At 40.1% G+C, this 12428-nt stretch overlaps 4 protein-coding genes across 4 annotated transcripts in view; 2 read left to right on the top strand and 2 right to left on the bottom strand.

Moving 5' to 3' along the window:
* Window positions 1–487, bottom strand: part of sat2b (spermidine/spermine N1-acetyltransferase family member 2b) — a 3703-nt gene extending 3216 nt beyond the window's left edge. Inside the window, exons 1-2 of the mRNA XM_035665969.1 lie at window positions 315–487; window positions 120–171 (exon numbers count right to left, since the gene is read on the bottom strand). Coding sequence (XP_035521862.1) covers window positions 120–171; window positions 315–377 — 115 coding nt within the window. The 5' untranslated portion in view covers window positions 378–487. The remainder of the gene's footprint in view (window positions 1–119; window positions 172–314) is intronic.
* A 715-nt stretch (window positions 488–1202) lies between these two features.
* On the bottom strand, window positions 1203–6392 carry taf6 (TAF6 RNA polymerase II, TATA box binding protein (TBP)-associated factor). Its single transcript, XM_035667273.1, has 15 exons — window positions 6181–6392; window positions 5075–5232; window positions 4857–4943; window positions 4546–4699; window positions 4379–4435; window positions 4177–4293; window positions 3942–4063; window positions 3677–3754; window positions 3468–3569; window positions 3179–3361; window positions 2951–3025; window positions 2735–2860; window positions 2427–2600; window positions 1998–2189; window positions 1203–1767 (listed from the first exon to the last, which is right to left on the bottom strand). The coding sequence occupies exons 2-15, from the start codon at window positions 5228–5230 to the stop codon at window positions 1477–1479; spliced, it is 1914 nt and encodes a 637-aa protein (XP_035523166.1). The 5' UTR covers window positions 5231–5232; window positions 6181–6392; the 3' UTR covers window positions 1203–1476.
* Window positions 6393–6652: 260 nt separating this feature from the next.
* mrps31 (mitochondrial ribosomal protein S31) lies at window positions 6653–10369 on the top strand. Its single transcript, XM_035667098.1, has 7 exons — window positions 6653–6828; window positions 7763–8215; window positions 8426–8578; window positions 8727–8882; window positions 8969–9042; window positions 9327–9467; window positions 9566–10369. The coding sequence occupies exons 1-7, from the start codon at window positions 6716–6718 to the stop codon at window positions 9790–9792; spliced, it is 1317 nt and encodes a 438-aa protein (XP_035522991.1). The 5' UTR covers window positions 6653–6715; the 3' UTR covers window positions 9793–10369.
* Window positions 10370–11884: 1515 nt separating this feature from the next.
* Window positions 11885–12428, top strand: part of LOC118331860 (forkhead box protein O1-A-like) — a 14342-nt gene continuing 13798 nt past the window's right edge. The window contains 1 exon segment of the mRNA XM_035666946.1: window positions 11885–12428. This exon segment is cut by the window's right edge and continues 6 nt beyond it. Within this exon segment, the coding sequence (XP_035522839.1) occupies window positions 12096–12428 (333 nt within the window). The 5' untranslated portion in view covers window positions 11885–12095.

Here is a 12428-nt window from a genome sequence, read left to right as displayed (position 1 = left end):
ATACAAGGAATAAAACTGAGGCTGAGACACCGACTTTCAGCACACTTTTTAATTATTTGCTACGTTTTTGTTTCATTCAGTCTCAGTAGGTTGAGTATTATTAATATTGTAAACATTACCTTCATGAGAAATCTTCACTTGGTCGGGCATTTTTTCATAAACCGCCAACTCCTGAGAAAAAAGGGGGATTTTATTCAGTTGTGTGTGTGAATGTATGTAATCTGGCCTCTGGACAAAATGATCAGTTCATTGCAACACCACGTTATTGTACTGTCCGGTTAGCTTCGTTACACCAACGCGGCGCTCACACTCACCAATATCATTCTCGAGATTTCTTTGCAGTCTTCTTTTGTTGAAGCCCGTATTTTGAAATTCATGTCTGCGGCAGCAACAAAATCAAGGTTTTCCTCTAGCACAGTCCACACTTCGTCCTTACTTTCCTCTGCCTCAGAGAGAAATAACTACAGAAATAACTACAAACCCGCGTCTAACACACCGAATACACAGGAAATACTTCCGGTGGTGAATGTTATTCTTCAAAATAAAATAATGAAATGAATGAATAAATGAATTATTAATAACATTTCAAAATAATAACACTATTATTTTGAAATGGCCATTTAAATTAATATTAGGCGTGAAAACCATACTGCAAACCACAGAAACGTGATGATCACATTGCTCAGTGTTAATGTAGTGTTGGACCTGTGCATTTTTCCTTTTTAAAACTTTTATTTCTTCAATGTTGCTTCTGTAACTCTGGTTATGACTAACTGGAAGCAGGAATGTAACCAATTACATTTACTCAAGTACTTCCACTACATTTCAGAGGGAAGCATTGCATGTTTTACTCTGCTTATCTAACAACCATAGCTACTGGTTACTTTTAATTTTAAAAGGTTCTGAACATACAAAACACATAAATAACAAAAACATTATGACAACACTTGTGTACTTTGACTTAGTATTTTAAATGCAGAGCCTTTACTTGTAATAGTGTATTTTTATACTATAGTATTGCAACTATTTATTTAAGTACACATTAAGGGTACTTTTTTTTTGTTTAATCAAGTGTTTGTTTTCTCTTGGCTGGCTTTTACACCATTCTTGGGATTTAATCGAAGTCATAATGATGAGATGTTGGTGTCCAGATATTTGATGTTGACAACACTTAGTAAACAGTGAAAACACATCCAGATAAACAAGTTCATACAAAATCTGATTTATTTTAAAAGTAAAAAAAGACCATGAAATCAATTAGAATATAAGCTGAAGCATTACAGATCTCACAGATGGACCTCAGTTTTCATTGGGCATTAACATATTTACAGTGTCACATTTGCTCTTTATCAGTCAAGAGTTCAGATATTCCCCTTCAAACTACTCAAGAGATTACCCCTTTAAGTTCAGCCCAAACAAACCTGCGTGTTAAGCTGCAACGACATGGTAAAAAAATCTCCACCACCTTTATAAATCTCAGTGTGGTGACTGTGTGCTCGCTCCAGGAGACTCGGACCTGTCTAGCTTCATCCCTGCTTCTAGTGGGGTCGAGGAAATTGAGGTTGGTAGCACAGAGCTCTTGTTCTCCAGGGAGGAAGAGGCAGACGAGGGCAGAGATACCACAATGTACTTCTGCATAGGCCGTGAACCTGTCAGTCCAGGGCCGCCTGTAGGCTCCAGTTTTACCAAAGGCTGCAAGGTCGAAGTGGCGCTGGGAACAGTGCTAGTGACTGGTGAGGCAGACTGGGAAGAGCTGATGGTGATTACCTAGAGGGATGAAAAAAAGGAATAATGGATTTAATGGAGAGAAAATTAAGACCACCAATCTAATTATTTTTTTTATTAAAAAAATAATTTTTATTTTATTTTTGTTAGTGCTTTCTGTCTTCTTTGAATAAAAGTATAGGCACGTGAAGGTAGTGTGTGCAGAATTCGTGCAGTGGTGGCACTGGTAAAGCAAAGTTGTGAGGAGTGTAAAAAATGAAAAATCAAAGTACCTGCTGAGTTGAGGCGGCTCCTGCACTGGTTGCCATGACGATGTACTTTGTTGCCGGGGGAGATGGCTGTGATGGGGTTCCCGGTCGAGGGGACATCAGGGTGAGGGAGCTTGGAACCTTGATGATGCTGGGAGTGCGAGGCCCCACTGACCCACTTAACCCACTTTGAGAGACTGTGAGGGTCGGACGAGGCTGCAATAAAAAGAGTCATCGTTCATTATTGAACAGCTGTGTGCTGGTTTTCATCACACACATCAATATGCAATGTTTCACATTAACTCTGGACTGTAAGACTGATGTCTAAGAGGACACATAAAGGTTTTTATGGCATATTTACTTTTTATTGTTATTTAAAAAAAATAAAAATAATAATTCCATTCACATTTACCTATATTTTACCAAAAGTATTTCATCAAGTCTTAAATGTACCTGGGTGATTGTTAATGTGGTTCTGTTGACTTGCTGAGCTTGCAATGCTGCTTGAGTCCTGGCCTTCATTACATGGGAACAAAGCATGGGTCCGAGGTAACCATAGTCTGTCCGATACTGCTCCACGACGTCGGGCTGAGGTCGAATCTTGGCAATAACGCTCGCACAGTGTTTCTTTGAAAACAAAGCACATTTGCATCATGAAACCTAAGTACAGGTGAATGTCGCATTGTTTTTATGAAATGCATCAATCAGTGGGAAGCGGTCTACTTTTAAATACATAATAATTACAGAAATTAATTTGTTACCAGTAAAAGGCTTTGAACGTGGTCAGCTCCTATCTTATCAATATTGGAGACCACCGGTCCTTCCATCACTGCTTTGATGCGAGCACCCTCTACAGAAAGCCGAGGAAGGATCAACGTCTTAATCACCTACAAAAAAAAAGGACAAATTCCAGAGGTTAGGGTTGATTGAAAAGAGTAAAAACGATAAAGGCCCAAGGACAACGGAATCACACTCACATCAGGTCCTAGTTCGGCAAGTCCAGCGATGCAGCCGTAACGTGTCGTCCACTGGGTTTTATCATCTAACCAACTCTGAGGAAACATCAGTCAGTCTGGTTTATTTGTGCCAAAGTTAATATATTTAATGCCACAACTTGGACTATGTATACATACATTTCACTGTATTAACAAATCTTCTTTACCTTGATATTTTTGGTAACATAAATATACGACATAAAGACCCACCTTAGTAAAAGTCTTGGTAATACGGGACTGGATGTTGTTGGTCGTAGTACTGAAGGTTTTACAACTCTGGGCCATGAGGCGAGCAGCAAAGTCTCGTAAAGCCCAGTGGTTGTCAACATCTGGTCGCAAACACAGCTGCTTACTCACAATACAAGTCACCACAGCTGGGATGAGCTCATGCAGCTACAAATCCAGATCGAAAAAATACAACATTAGAATGAAAGTGTTTGTTCAGATTACACTCTTAAAAAAAAAATTATACAACATTTTGTTTGTTTTCCTCACTCACGTATTTCTCCAAATACAGGGTGGGGTTGTCCATCAGAGCTTTGACCATCCGCATTAAATAAATCAGTAGAGCCAAGTTGTTCTGCACCACATTGACACGAACCTTTGAGGAGAGAATAACGTTAGCACCTTAAGCAGAGCTATGCTTGGGTGTTTTATATGAGGTGAGTAATGTTTCAGAGCATTAGAAGTAGTAAGTAAGACGCTTACTCCTTCAGAAATAAATGTGCTGAATCTTGGAAGCATCTGATACAGTCCAGGATCTGTAGCAATGCTCTGTAAAGCTTCCTGAATGAGACAAACAAAAGTGACATGACAAACGAGACTAAAAAAAAACAACTATTTGATAATTAGGCAGAATTACAGTTTTTGTGTGTTTCCATTTCTTTACTTTATATCAAAACAAGAGTATGTTACATTATTACTCAGCATATATAAAACAAAGCATATATACAGACAAACAGGGAGGACTTACAGCTCTCTTAGCTTCACAGGAGCCCACACACGCTTCTGTAATTTCCTTGTAGTAGAGCTGCTGTTCCACAGACAGCTCGTGAGTGCTGCGTGGCTTCAACCTTATTAGACCCTTCTCCTTTCCTGAAAGAGACACATATAACCACAAAGGATTAGGGCGGGAAAAAGCAAGCGAGGGAGAGCAACAGGAGAAGAAAACAGAAAAGTTTAATTTAAATATAAAACAAGTTACTGACCTTTGCCATCTGCAGATGTTGCCCCCTGACCCTTGCCTTGAATACCTTCCTCCTCCTGACCAGGTTTGACAACTTTGAGTGGCTCTGTAGATTCAACCTTTTGTTGCTCTTTCGGTGCTGAAATGCAGTAAACAATGAAGTTCTTCATTCAGATATTTGGTTTTTGTGTGTTTGAGGAGAATAAACTCTAAACAAGACTCACCTGGTGGAGGATTTTCTGGGATAGAAGGCTGCACTCCCTCAATACTTAACCAGTGGGCTGTGGATTAACAAACAAGCATAGTGTACAAGCTTACAAACCATGCAATCAAAACAAGACAATGCAATATCATGGAGTGCAAAGGCATGTAGTACTGATGGTTTGGGTACCTTTGAGAGACACATCTAGTGGAACTCTGGGGAGCGGCGTGTTGATAATATCACTGAGGTCGACTTCCTTCTCTTCATAGAAATGAAGCTCTCTTCCACCACCACTTGCAAACCGAAACGGGATAAAGTCTTGCGACTGGAACCCATACAGGGGCTATAACAAGAAGGATTTGCTTAGAATTTAAAACTAGAGCAAAATACCAACTCGATGCTTTCCTTTAAATAACATCCATCAAGGGGTTTAATTAAGCAATAAAAGAAATAAATTAAAAAAAACAGTGTTCTTTAAGGTAAAGCAACCTCTCCCTTACCTCCACATTTTTTAGTTTGAGAGCATTATCTATGTCACTGGTGGTTAATTTACGTCTCTTCCCATGATGCATGAATTTAAGAGCATCCTATAAAAAAAAAAAGAAAAGAGACAAAACAGAATTCAAATATAAACCTCATATATCAGATATGACATAAGACATTCAGAGCACTTCACAGAACCACAAACACAATATCTGCTTCAATCATTGTGATTTACCTGCGCAATTTCTTTTATTCTGTAGCTGACTTCTTCACTTAAGGCTACGCAGCTTTCCTCCTGTAACTGCCCCACTCCCACAGACTCTGCCATGGCCTTCATGGACTCTGTGGGCAGGACGACCGAACATTGCTTCTGCCGACGTTCCTCCGCCATGGCTGAAAAAGTACACAGGTCTGTGAACACCTCACATGTATAAAAAGACACAACGTCTTGACCCATTATTGAAAGCCTTGATATAATTATGTGGTGGTTCAAAACTTTGTGTATGAGCCTTATTGCAGCTCATCGTCAGATATTTTTCAACAATGTGGCCCAGCTATGTATATTATATTTTATGGGACAATGACAAAAAGTCAATATTGAAAAAAACATATATGACACTTAAGATAGGGTATGTGGGAAATAACAATACACAAAGTGCAACAATGTTCTAATGAGACCAAAATGACACGACTGGTAACTAATGTTATATTTTTTTAATACTCAAACTAAGAACACCGGTGGGAACAACAACCGACTGCAAACATAAAGCCAAAGCTATGCAGGACTGCTCTCAACACAATGAAGTCCAGACCTACATATAACTGGTCTTTACACACAGTTGTATTAGTGGCAGGACTTGCATTATTATTTAGGCAGTTTAGCTAAACAGATTGGGATTGCCATTTCTACAGAAAAGATCGACTTTAAGGAAATACCTTCAACTTTGATAAGCTTAATAATTGGTATAGATTGGCAGTAAGAAGTCTTTTCTATTATCAGTGTCAAAAATCCTGATTGCATGGACTCTGTAAACAATGTAACATGAAAAGAGCTGATGACTGAGGGATGAAGAATACAAAAAAAGGATTTTTATACTTCATGTGTGTAAACAAACAGAGAGCTCTGCAGAGAGCGGGTTAACAGCCGACCACCTAACTGTATACAACACACAAACCCATCAACACTATATCCGTTCAAATACAACAAGTCCGTAACAAAATAAAACAGTGTTCATCTTAAGCCACTTACCGGCTGCTCATTTTACTACGAACTCACAGTGAGACACATTTGCTGTCTGTTAGCTTACATGCTAGTAACTTAGCTTCCGTTGACGTTTTTACCTGTGAAGTTGCCCTCTCCTTTACGAGCTCAAGCAGGAACTTGTGCGAGTAAAAACCGTCAGTGTCGAGATTTGCAACAATGATTATTTCGCAAAGCTAATGCCTCTCTACGAATATCCATGTCTCGACATAAATAACAAACTAATTCACGGGTCGCAGCTGAGAGCTCCGTTCATGAATTAGCGCTTGTATTCCGTCGCCATTTTGAGTCACGTTCCGGCTGTGATATCGCGAGAATCACATCAACATCACAACCGAGCAGCCGTTGAGCAGCCGTTGAGCAGCCGTTGACGGAAAATAACGGCACAACAAATAAAGATTTAAATGTTTTAAATGTACAAATAACCACAATTACATTTGTCATTACACCTAATTAACGGTTTCCCAGCGGAGGGTACTGTGTCTTTAAATTACACAAGTACGCTACCATGGTGTACGGAACCAATGTTGTACTCGAGTTTACGGGGGGGTGACCTTACGTTGTAGCACCGGAGGCAAATGTCAGTAACGTGGAAGGACACTGCAAGAAGCAATCATGTATCGAGCTTTATTTCGGATTGTGAGCACGGCTCGAAATCCTCCAGCCAGTGTCAACGAGTCGTGTGTGCTGCTAGTTAAATATAACACAACTACAGCTCCGGTGTTCAGGTGAGTTTGGCTGCTTTGACAGCTCATTGAGCACACAGTGAGCAACGACATTAGCTGCTCACTGGGTTGTTCGATGGGTTACTTCTGTTGAAGGAAAGGTTGACGACATTTGTGCCTTTACAACAATTGACCTTCTAAATTATTATTTATAAAAGTTGCGATAGAGAAGGGACAGCTAGCTGTTAGAGGAGTAAACCTGCGCTGACGGGGGCGGGACATTATGATTGACATATAAGCGGTGTAATGAGGGGCATCGTCACAGGTCGTCCCCATAGTAACGGTATTACTAGACCTTTTTAATTTTTTTAGACATTTTTATTTATTTATTTTTTTACTGTTTTTTCTCTCTTGTACAGTGTTTGTATTATATTATATTATTTTTTTTCATACTGTTCTTATTCTGTCTTTATACTGTTTTTTATTTTTTATTTTTTTTCTCTATCCACTTTGCTGCTGTAAGATTGTAATTTCCCCATTGTGGGACTATTAAAGGAAGGAATATCTTATCTTATCTTATTTAAAAGCTGCCGTGGTCTCTACCTCCCACCATTCATGTACAGACGGTTATGTAGAGTGTTTATACTGTGTCTGTGTGGACAGCACCACAGAGAACAGAACAGAAGTGTCATTTCTTAATTAAGAAGCAGATTTTCTACTTTGGTAGAAGAGGCGAAGAGGTGTTACTATACTCTACTATATACTCTTTATATGGGTTGCAAGGTCTAAAGAGAGAGTCTGTTGCAGCAGGTAGTAATGGATGTCAACAAGAATACCATATTGCTAAAATCTCTGCTATATGATTTTAAGACAGTATTACCTACCCCTAATAATAATTGTCATGTGTTAATATGGAACATTGTAATAATATTATTATTCAAACTCTTGTCTGATTCAGACCCCTATCACGATTAACTCTGCTTTGCTCTTAACACAGGGTTGCAAATGCAAGTGGAGTCAAAGCCCTCAGTACAAGTTCAGTCAGGCTCTGTGAAAAGAAAAATGATCTTACCTCCTCTACTCAAGATGACAAAACAAATGCAGATAAAGAAGCTGACCCAGCAGAAAGTCCAACTTTGGTTACACAGAAAGCTGAAGATGACAGCAAAGTCATCAAGATGGCCGAGCAAAGTGAGGAGCCAGTGGTGTTAAAGACAGATGATCAAGGTACCACACAACAGCAGACGGATGCTAAAAGTGAACAGGACGTGTTGAAGTCAAAACGAGTGAAGACTGATGCAGATAAGAGTGGGAAAGACAATCTCCTTGATCTTCTTAGAAGCATGTCACTGGAGGTAACTAATAAGAGGGTTTTAAGAGAGAAGCAGATGCGTCAGACTAGACCACAGTCACCGTCTCAGCAGACTGATGTAAAGGCTTCATCGAAGAGGTGAGAGGGAGTTGATCTGAGAGAATGAGGTTGCATTGGCTTGTTAAAGATCAAGTTTCTTGCAGTTTTCTGCTTTTTGACGTGTTGACTCAGCATGATGAGATGACCACACTAGTTCGTGACTGAAAACTTGTTACTTACTTCCTCCCAGTCCTGGTCTCCCTTCATCCACTGATTCAAGCATCTGTGCATCTCGCTGTGTTTTTTTAGTGGGACACTGGATGCTGAACTGGTTGCAGCTGCATCTGCTGCGGCCGCCACTCTGCCTGACCGCAGCCAGGCAGAGTCTGAGCTGCTCGCAAAACTGAGGCAGCGCAAGGACATCACTGAAGTTCAGAAGAAAGGCGACATGAGCAAACTCGGGTATGTGTCTTGTATCTTGTCTCTGGTATATAAATGTTAAAGGGATGAATATTTAAATGAACATTCTTCTGCTTTTTCATTCTGTATCATGGAAAACAAAAGACTTCACTCACATGTGATAAACATAAATCCAACTATGTTTCCTCAGAGCAATTATGGGCGACCTAAAAGTTGAAAAGAACTCCAGATTAGCCACCCGACCTTCCTCTCAGCTGGCTGACCTGATCCAATATGACGACGACGAAGGGAAAGGTTACCCACACAACACCAGAATCACTGCTAAGCTGAATGATTCTCGGATAAGGTAAATACTTTGATCACATCTTTACTCAGATAGACTCTTTGATGGAGATGGAGCATGTGTTTAATGTGTGTTTTTATGTTTTTTAGGAAGAAGGTGCTTTCAGAGAATAGACTTAAAATCTTCTCCCCCACTACTGATGAAGATGGAGTTGAAACAGTTGGTATGAAGGAGTTTAGATTTTTCTTTATAAGTCTGCTATTATTGTGACCATGTTTGCGCACAGCGGATCATTTATGGAATAGTATTTCTAGATCATTTTTGGTCCTTAAAAATATTTGATGTTGCTCAAGCAGAAGATGCCCTTTGTAGCTTTCTTCCTCTTCACCACGTTTATGCCAGTGTTCAAGTGAAGAGTGAAAGTTTTGTCTCCTTTGGGCTCTGGACACTCAAATTGACGTAATGTGGTGTTTTAACGCAAACATAATGCTGCTGTCGTATTTTCAGCACAGCCAACTCTGTGGGACATGCATTTTGCACAACAGTTGTTTAAGTTGATCAACCAACCTCCCCGCAATGGGTTTGATGAAATGATCCAGTGGACCAAAGAGGGAAAGATGTGGCAGTACCCAATCAACAATGAAGTTGGTGAGTAATGAATGTATTCTAGTTAAATATATATAGAATTAAAAACAATTATTTTGGCCGAAGGAACACAGTGACAGTGTCTTCTTGCTCTATGTTAGGTCTTGAGGAGGAAGCCAGCGTCTCATTCCACGAGCATATCTTCTTAGAGAGACACTTGGAGGAGGGTTTCCCCCGTCGGGGACCAGTGCGTCACTTCATGGAGCTGGTGGTGGCTGGTCTGTCCAAAAACCCCTACCTGACAGTCCAGCAGAAGAGGGAACACATTTCCTGGTTCAGAGACTACTTCAAGCAAAAAGAGGGTGTCCTCAAGGAGGCTGAAGTTTAACTCAACTAAACTTAAGACAATTGAATATGTTTTGTGGATAGATAAAAGCCAAGACCTGTTTACTCAGCAGGACTTTGCAACTGTGATCATCTTTACTCATACAGTTGAACAGTTGAGGTTCCAGTAGAAAGCCAGCTTGTAAGTCTTTCAGGAGGCCTGTTAGAGTGGACTGGCATTAAGTCTGCCTGTGTGTCAAACGTTATAGTATCTATTGTTTCTAAAATGTGCAGAGAAAATATAAAATGTTGCTTATACAGTTGTACAAAGTATACAATCAATATAAAGCAGCATAAGTACAGTCATGGCTATTTGCTTATTTAATTTTCTGCCATTTATCCACATCTACCACTGATCACTTGTTCACACAGGCAATTAACTGACTATAATGTGTCACTAGCGTGGTGACACACTCATGAAAAGACAGCGTCTGGGATACTGAGATAATATCAGTGTAGTTTAGTGATACACAGGCGCTATTAAGTGGTTAACTTGATTCCATTATTAATATAAAAGGTTTACTTTTGTATCAAGACACGTTTGCAGATAAGGTGGGATTAAAAACAACACTGTTAATGGACTGAGACCGTATTATATTTTTGTATTCTTTTCGTGTCAAAAATCATACAAACATCGGTGATCATGATTAATGGTGTTTTCCCAAGCAGGTGGTGAAAAAAAATAAACCGCAGCATCTAGGACCTTAGGTTAAGTTTACAGTAGGAGCGTAATGAGACCTTGAACCTCGTGCCCTTGGTGAGGGAAGTGCTTTTATAGTTAAAAACATGTTAACAATGTACTACACAGATTCTCTAAAAACACCCTCTGCAATCTATTGTCTGACAAAGTGTGGAAAATAAGAGCCTGACATTTGAGAGTGCCTCATTTCCACATTTTGTTCAATTTTCCTTAAACACAGTCATGATTGGCATGATAAGATGTTTGCAACACTTCCTCACTTGACCGTGTATGGGCCACATAAAGAATAGAAAAAGTGTTTGTGTGGAAAGACCCCTGGATCTGCACAGACATTTCTTATATTCAAATTAACCACTAGAGGGCAGCACTGGTAGCTGTGAGCTGTAGTCCCATCTAAAGTTTAGGATTTGATAACCAAAGGGGACAAGGAGGACATACAGAGAAAACAGTTATCTCTGGCGGTCCTCTGCTTTTAGGTGCTGGTAAAATATGTTAGAATTACAGGAGTAAATTACTTAATAATGAATTAATTAAGTAAATTACTTAAGAATTTGCAGTGACAGAGTTGAACAAGATGTGGTGCTGAGGTGGCACAAAGAACAGGGAGAAATAATGACAGATCACTTTCATTATATGATTATAAATCTGGTGTTAATAACTAGGAGACCTCCTGTGTTTTTGCTGACTCAGCGAAGACAGATTTGTCTAGATGGCAGAAGATTTAAACTTAACTTTTTTTGGGGGGGGTGCAGGGATAAACAACACTTACATCAATGAGAAATGCAATTGCCTTTTATAATGTGCCATAGAGGAATAAAAACATGTATTTTCATAAATAAGTGATCATTAGGCACTGACCCGGAACAGTAACAAACACGTAGACTAAGAAAACAACAACTTACCACTTAAAACAACTATACATAAACATACTAATGAGGATGTTCAATCAGACATTCATGTTGTACATCTACTCTACTCCTAAAATCAAGCAAATAACACACACAGAAAAAAAACGTAGAAACCGTACCACTCCATAAATAATTTATAAGTTTGTAAAATGTACTGTTCTTAATGTACTTGCCTTGAAGAATTCATTGTACCTTCCTTGGAGAGGGAGCCAAAATAAAGCACATCTAACTTTTAACTTTTGAATGCACAGTTTCCTGTGAGTCTGTACAGCTAATACGTTAAAGAGGCTGTGGATCTCATGCCCTCCATGAAAAATATGAAGGTGTGCTAACCAATGTAAATAAATAAATTGCAATTCAGGCGTGATTTCTAACTAAAGAGCACTTGAATGCACCGCCAAGTTGTAGAAGCGAAAAGACGGAGCCTGAGAGTGGGCCGTGAAGGCAGCATTAGACTCGGCTGTTATTACAGACAGAGCGGCAGACTCAAGAGTTGCAACTAGGCGGTGCAGGATGGTGTGAACTTCAGTGAAGACCTTTAACGAAACTGTTCTCTGACTTTTAAACTACCAAACTCTCTTCTCCTGTCCCGTCTGGCTTACTGCTGGACTTTTATTTTGTTTTGTCTCACCTTCAGATTTTTCCTTTCTCATTTATATTTATTTTGCATGTGAGCGTCTGTGTGACAGTGAGACTGACATGGCTGAGGCACCGCCACTACTGACAGCGCCGGTCGAAATAGACCCGGAATTTGAGCCTCTCTCCCGCCCGCGGTCCTGCACCTGGCCGCTGCCCAGGCCGGAGCTCAACGACCCGGCCAGCTCCAACACATCCTCCCCGGCACCGTCGGTGCAGCAGGAGCCGGGAACTAACGCCGAGTTCATCAGCAACCTCGGATTGTTAGAGGAGGACTATGAAGAGTACGCGGAGCACAAACCGCCTGTGCCCTGCAATGATTTTCAGTGTCGGGAGGGAAAGTGTGCGCATCAGCATCACCACCACCATCATCATCTTCAGCAGCCGCAGCGGCAG

The sequence above is a fragment of the Morone saxatilis genome, unplaced genomic scaffold (genome assembly GCF_004916995.1).
Source record: "Morone saxatilis isolate NCDOM2014 unplaced genomic scaffold, NCSU_SB_2.0 Contig20, whole genome shotgun sequence".
Classification (NCBI taxonomy): domain Eukaryota; kingdom Metazoa; phylum Chordata; class Actinopteri; family Moronidae; genus Morone; species Morone saxatilis.
This window is presented reverse-complemented; position numbering and strand designations above follow the sequence as displayed.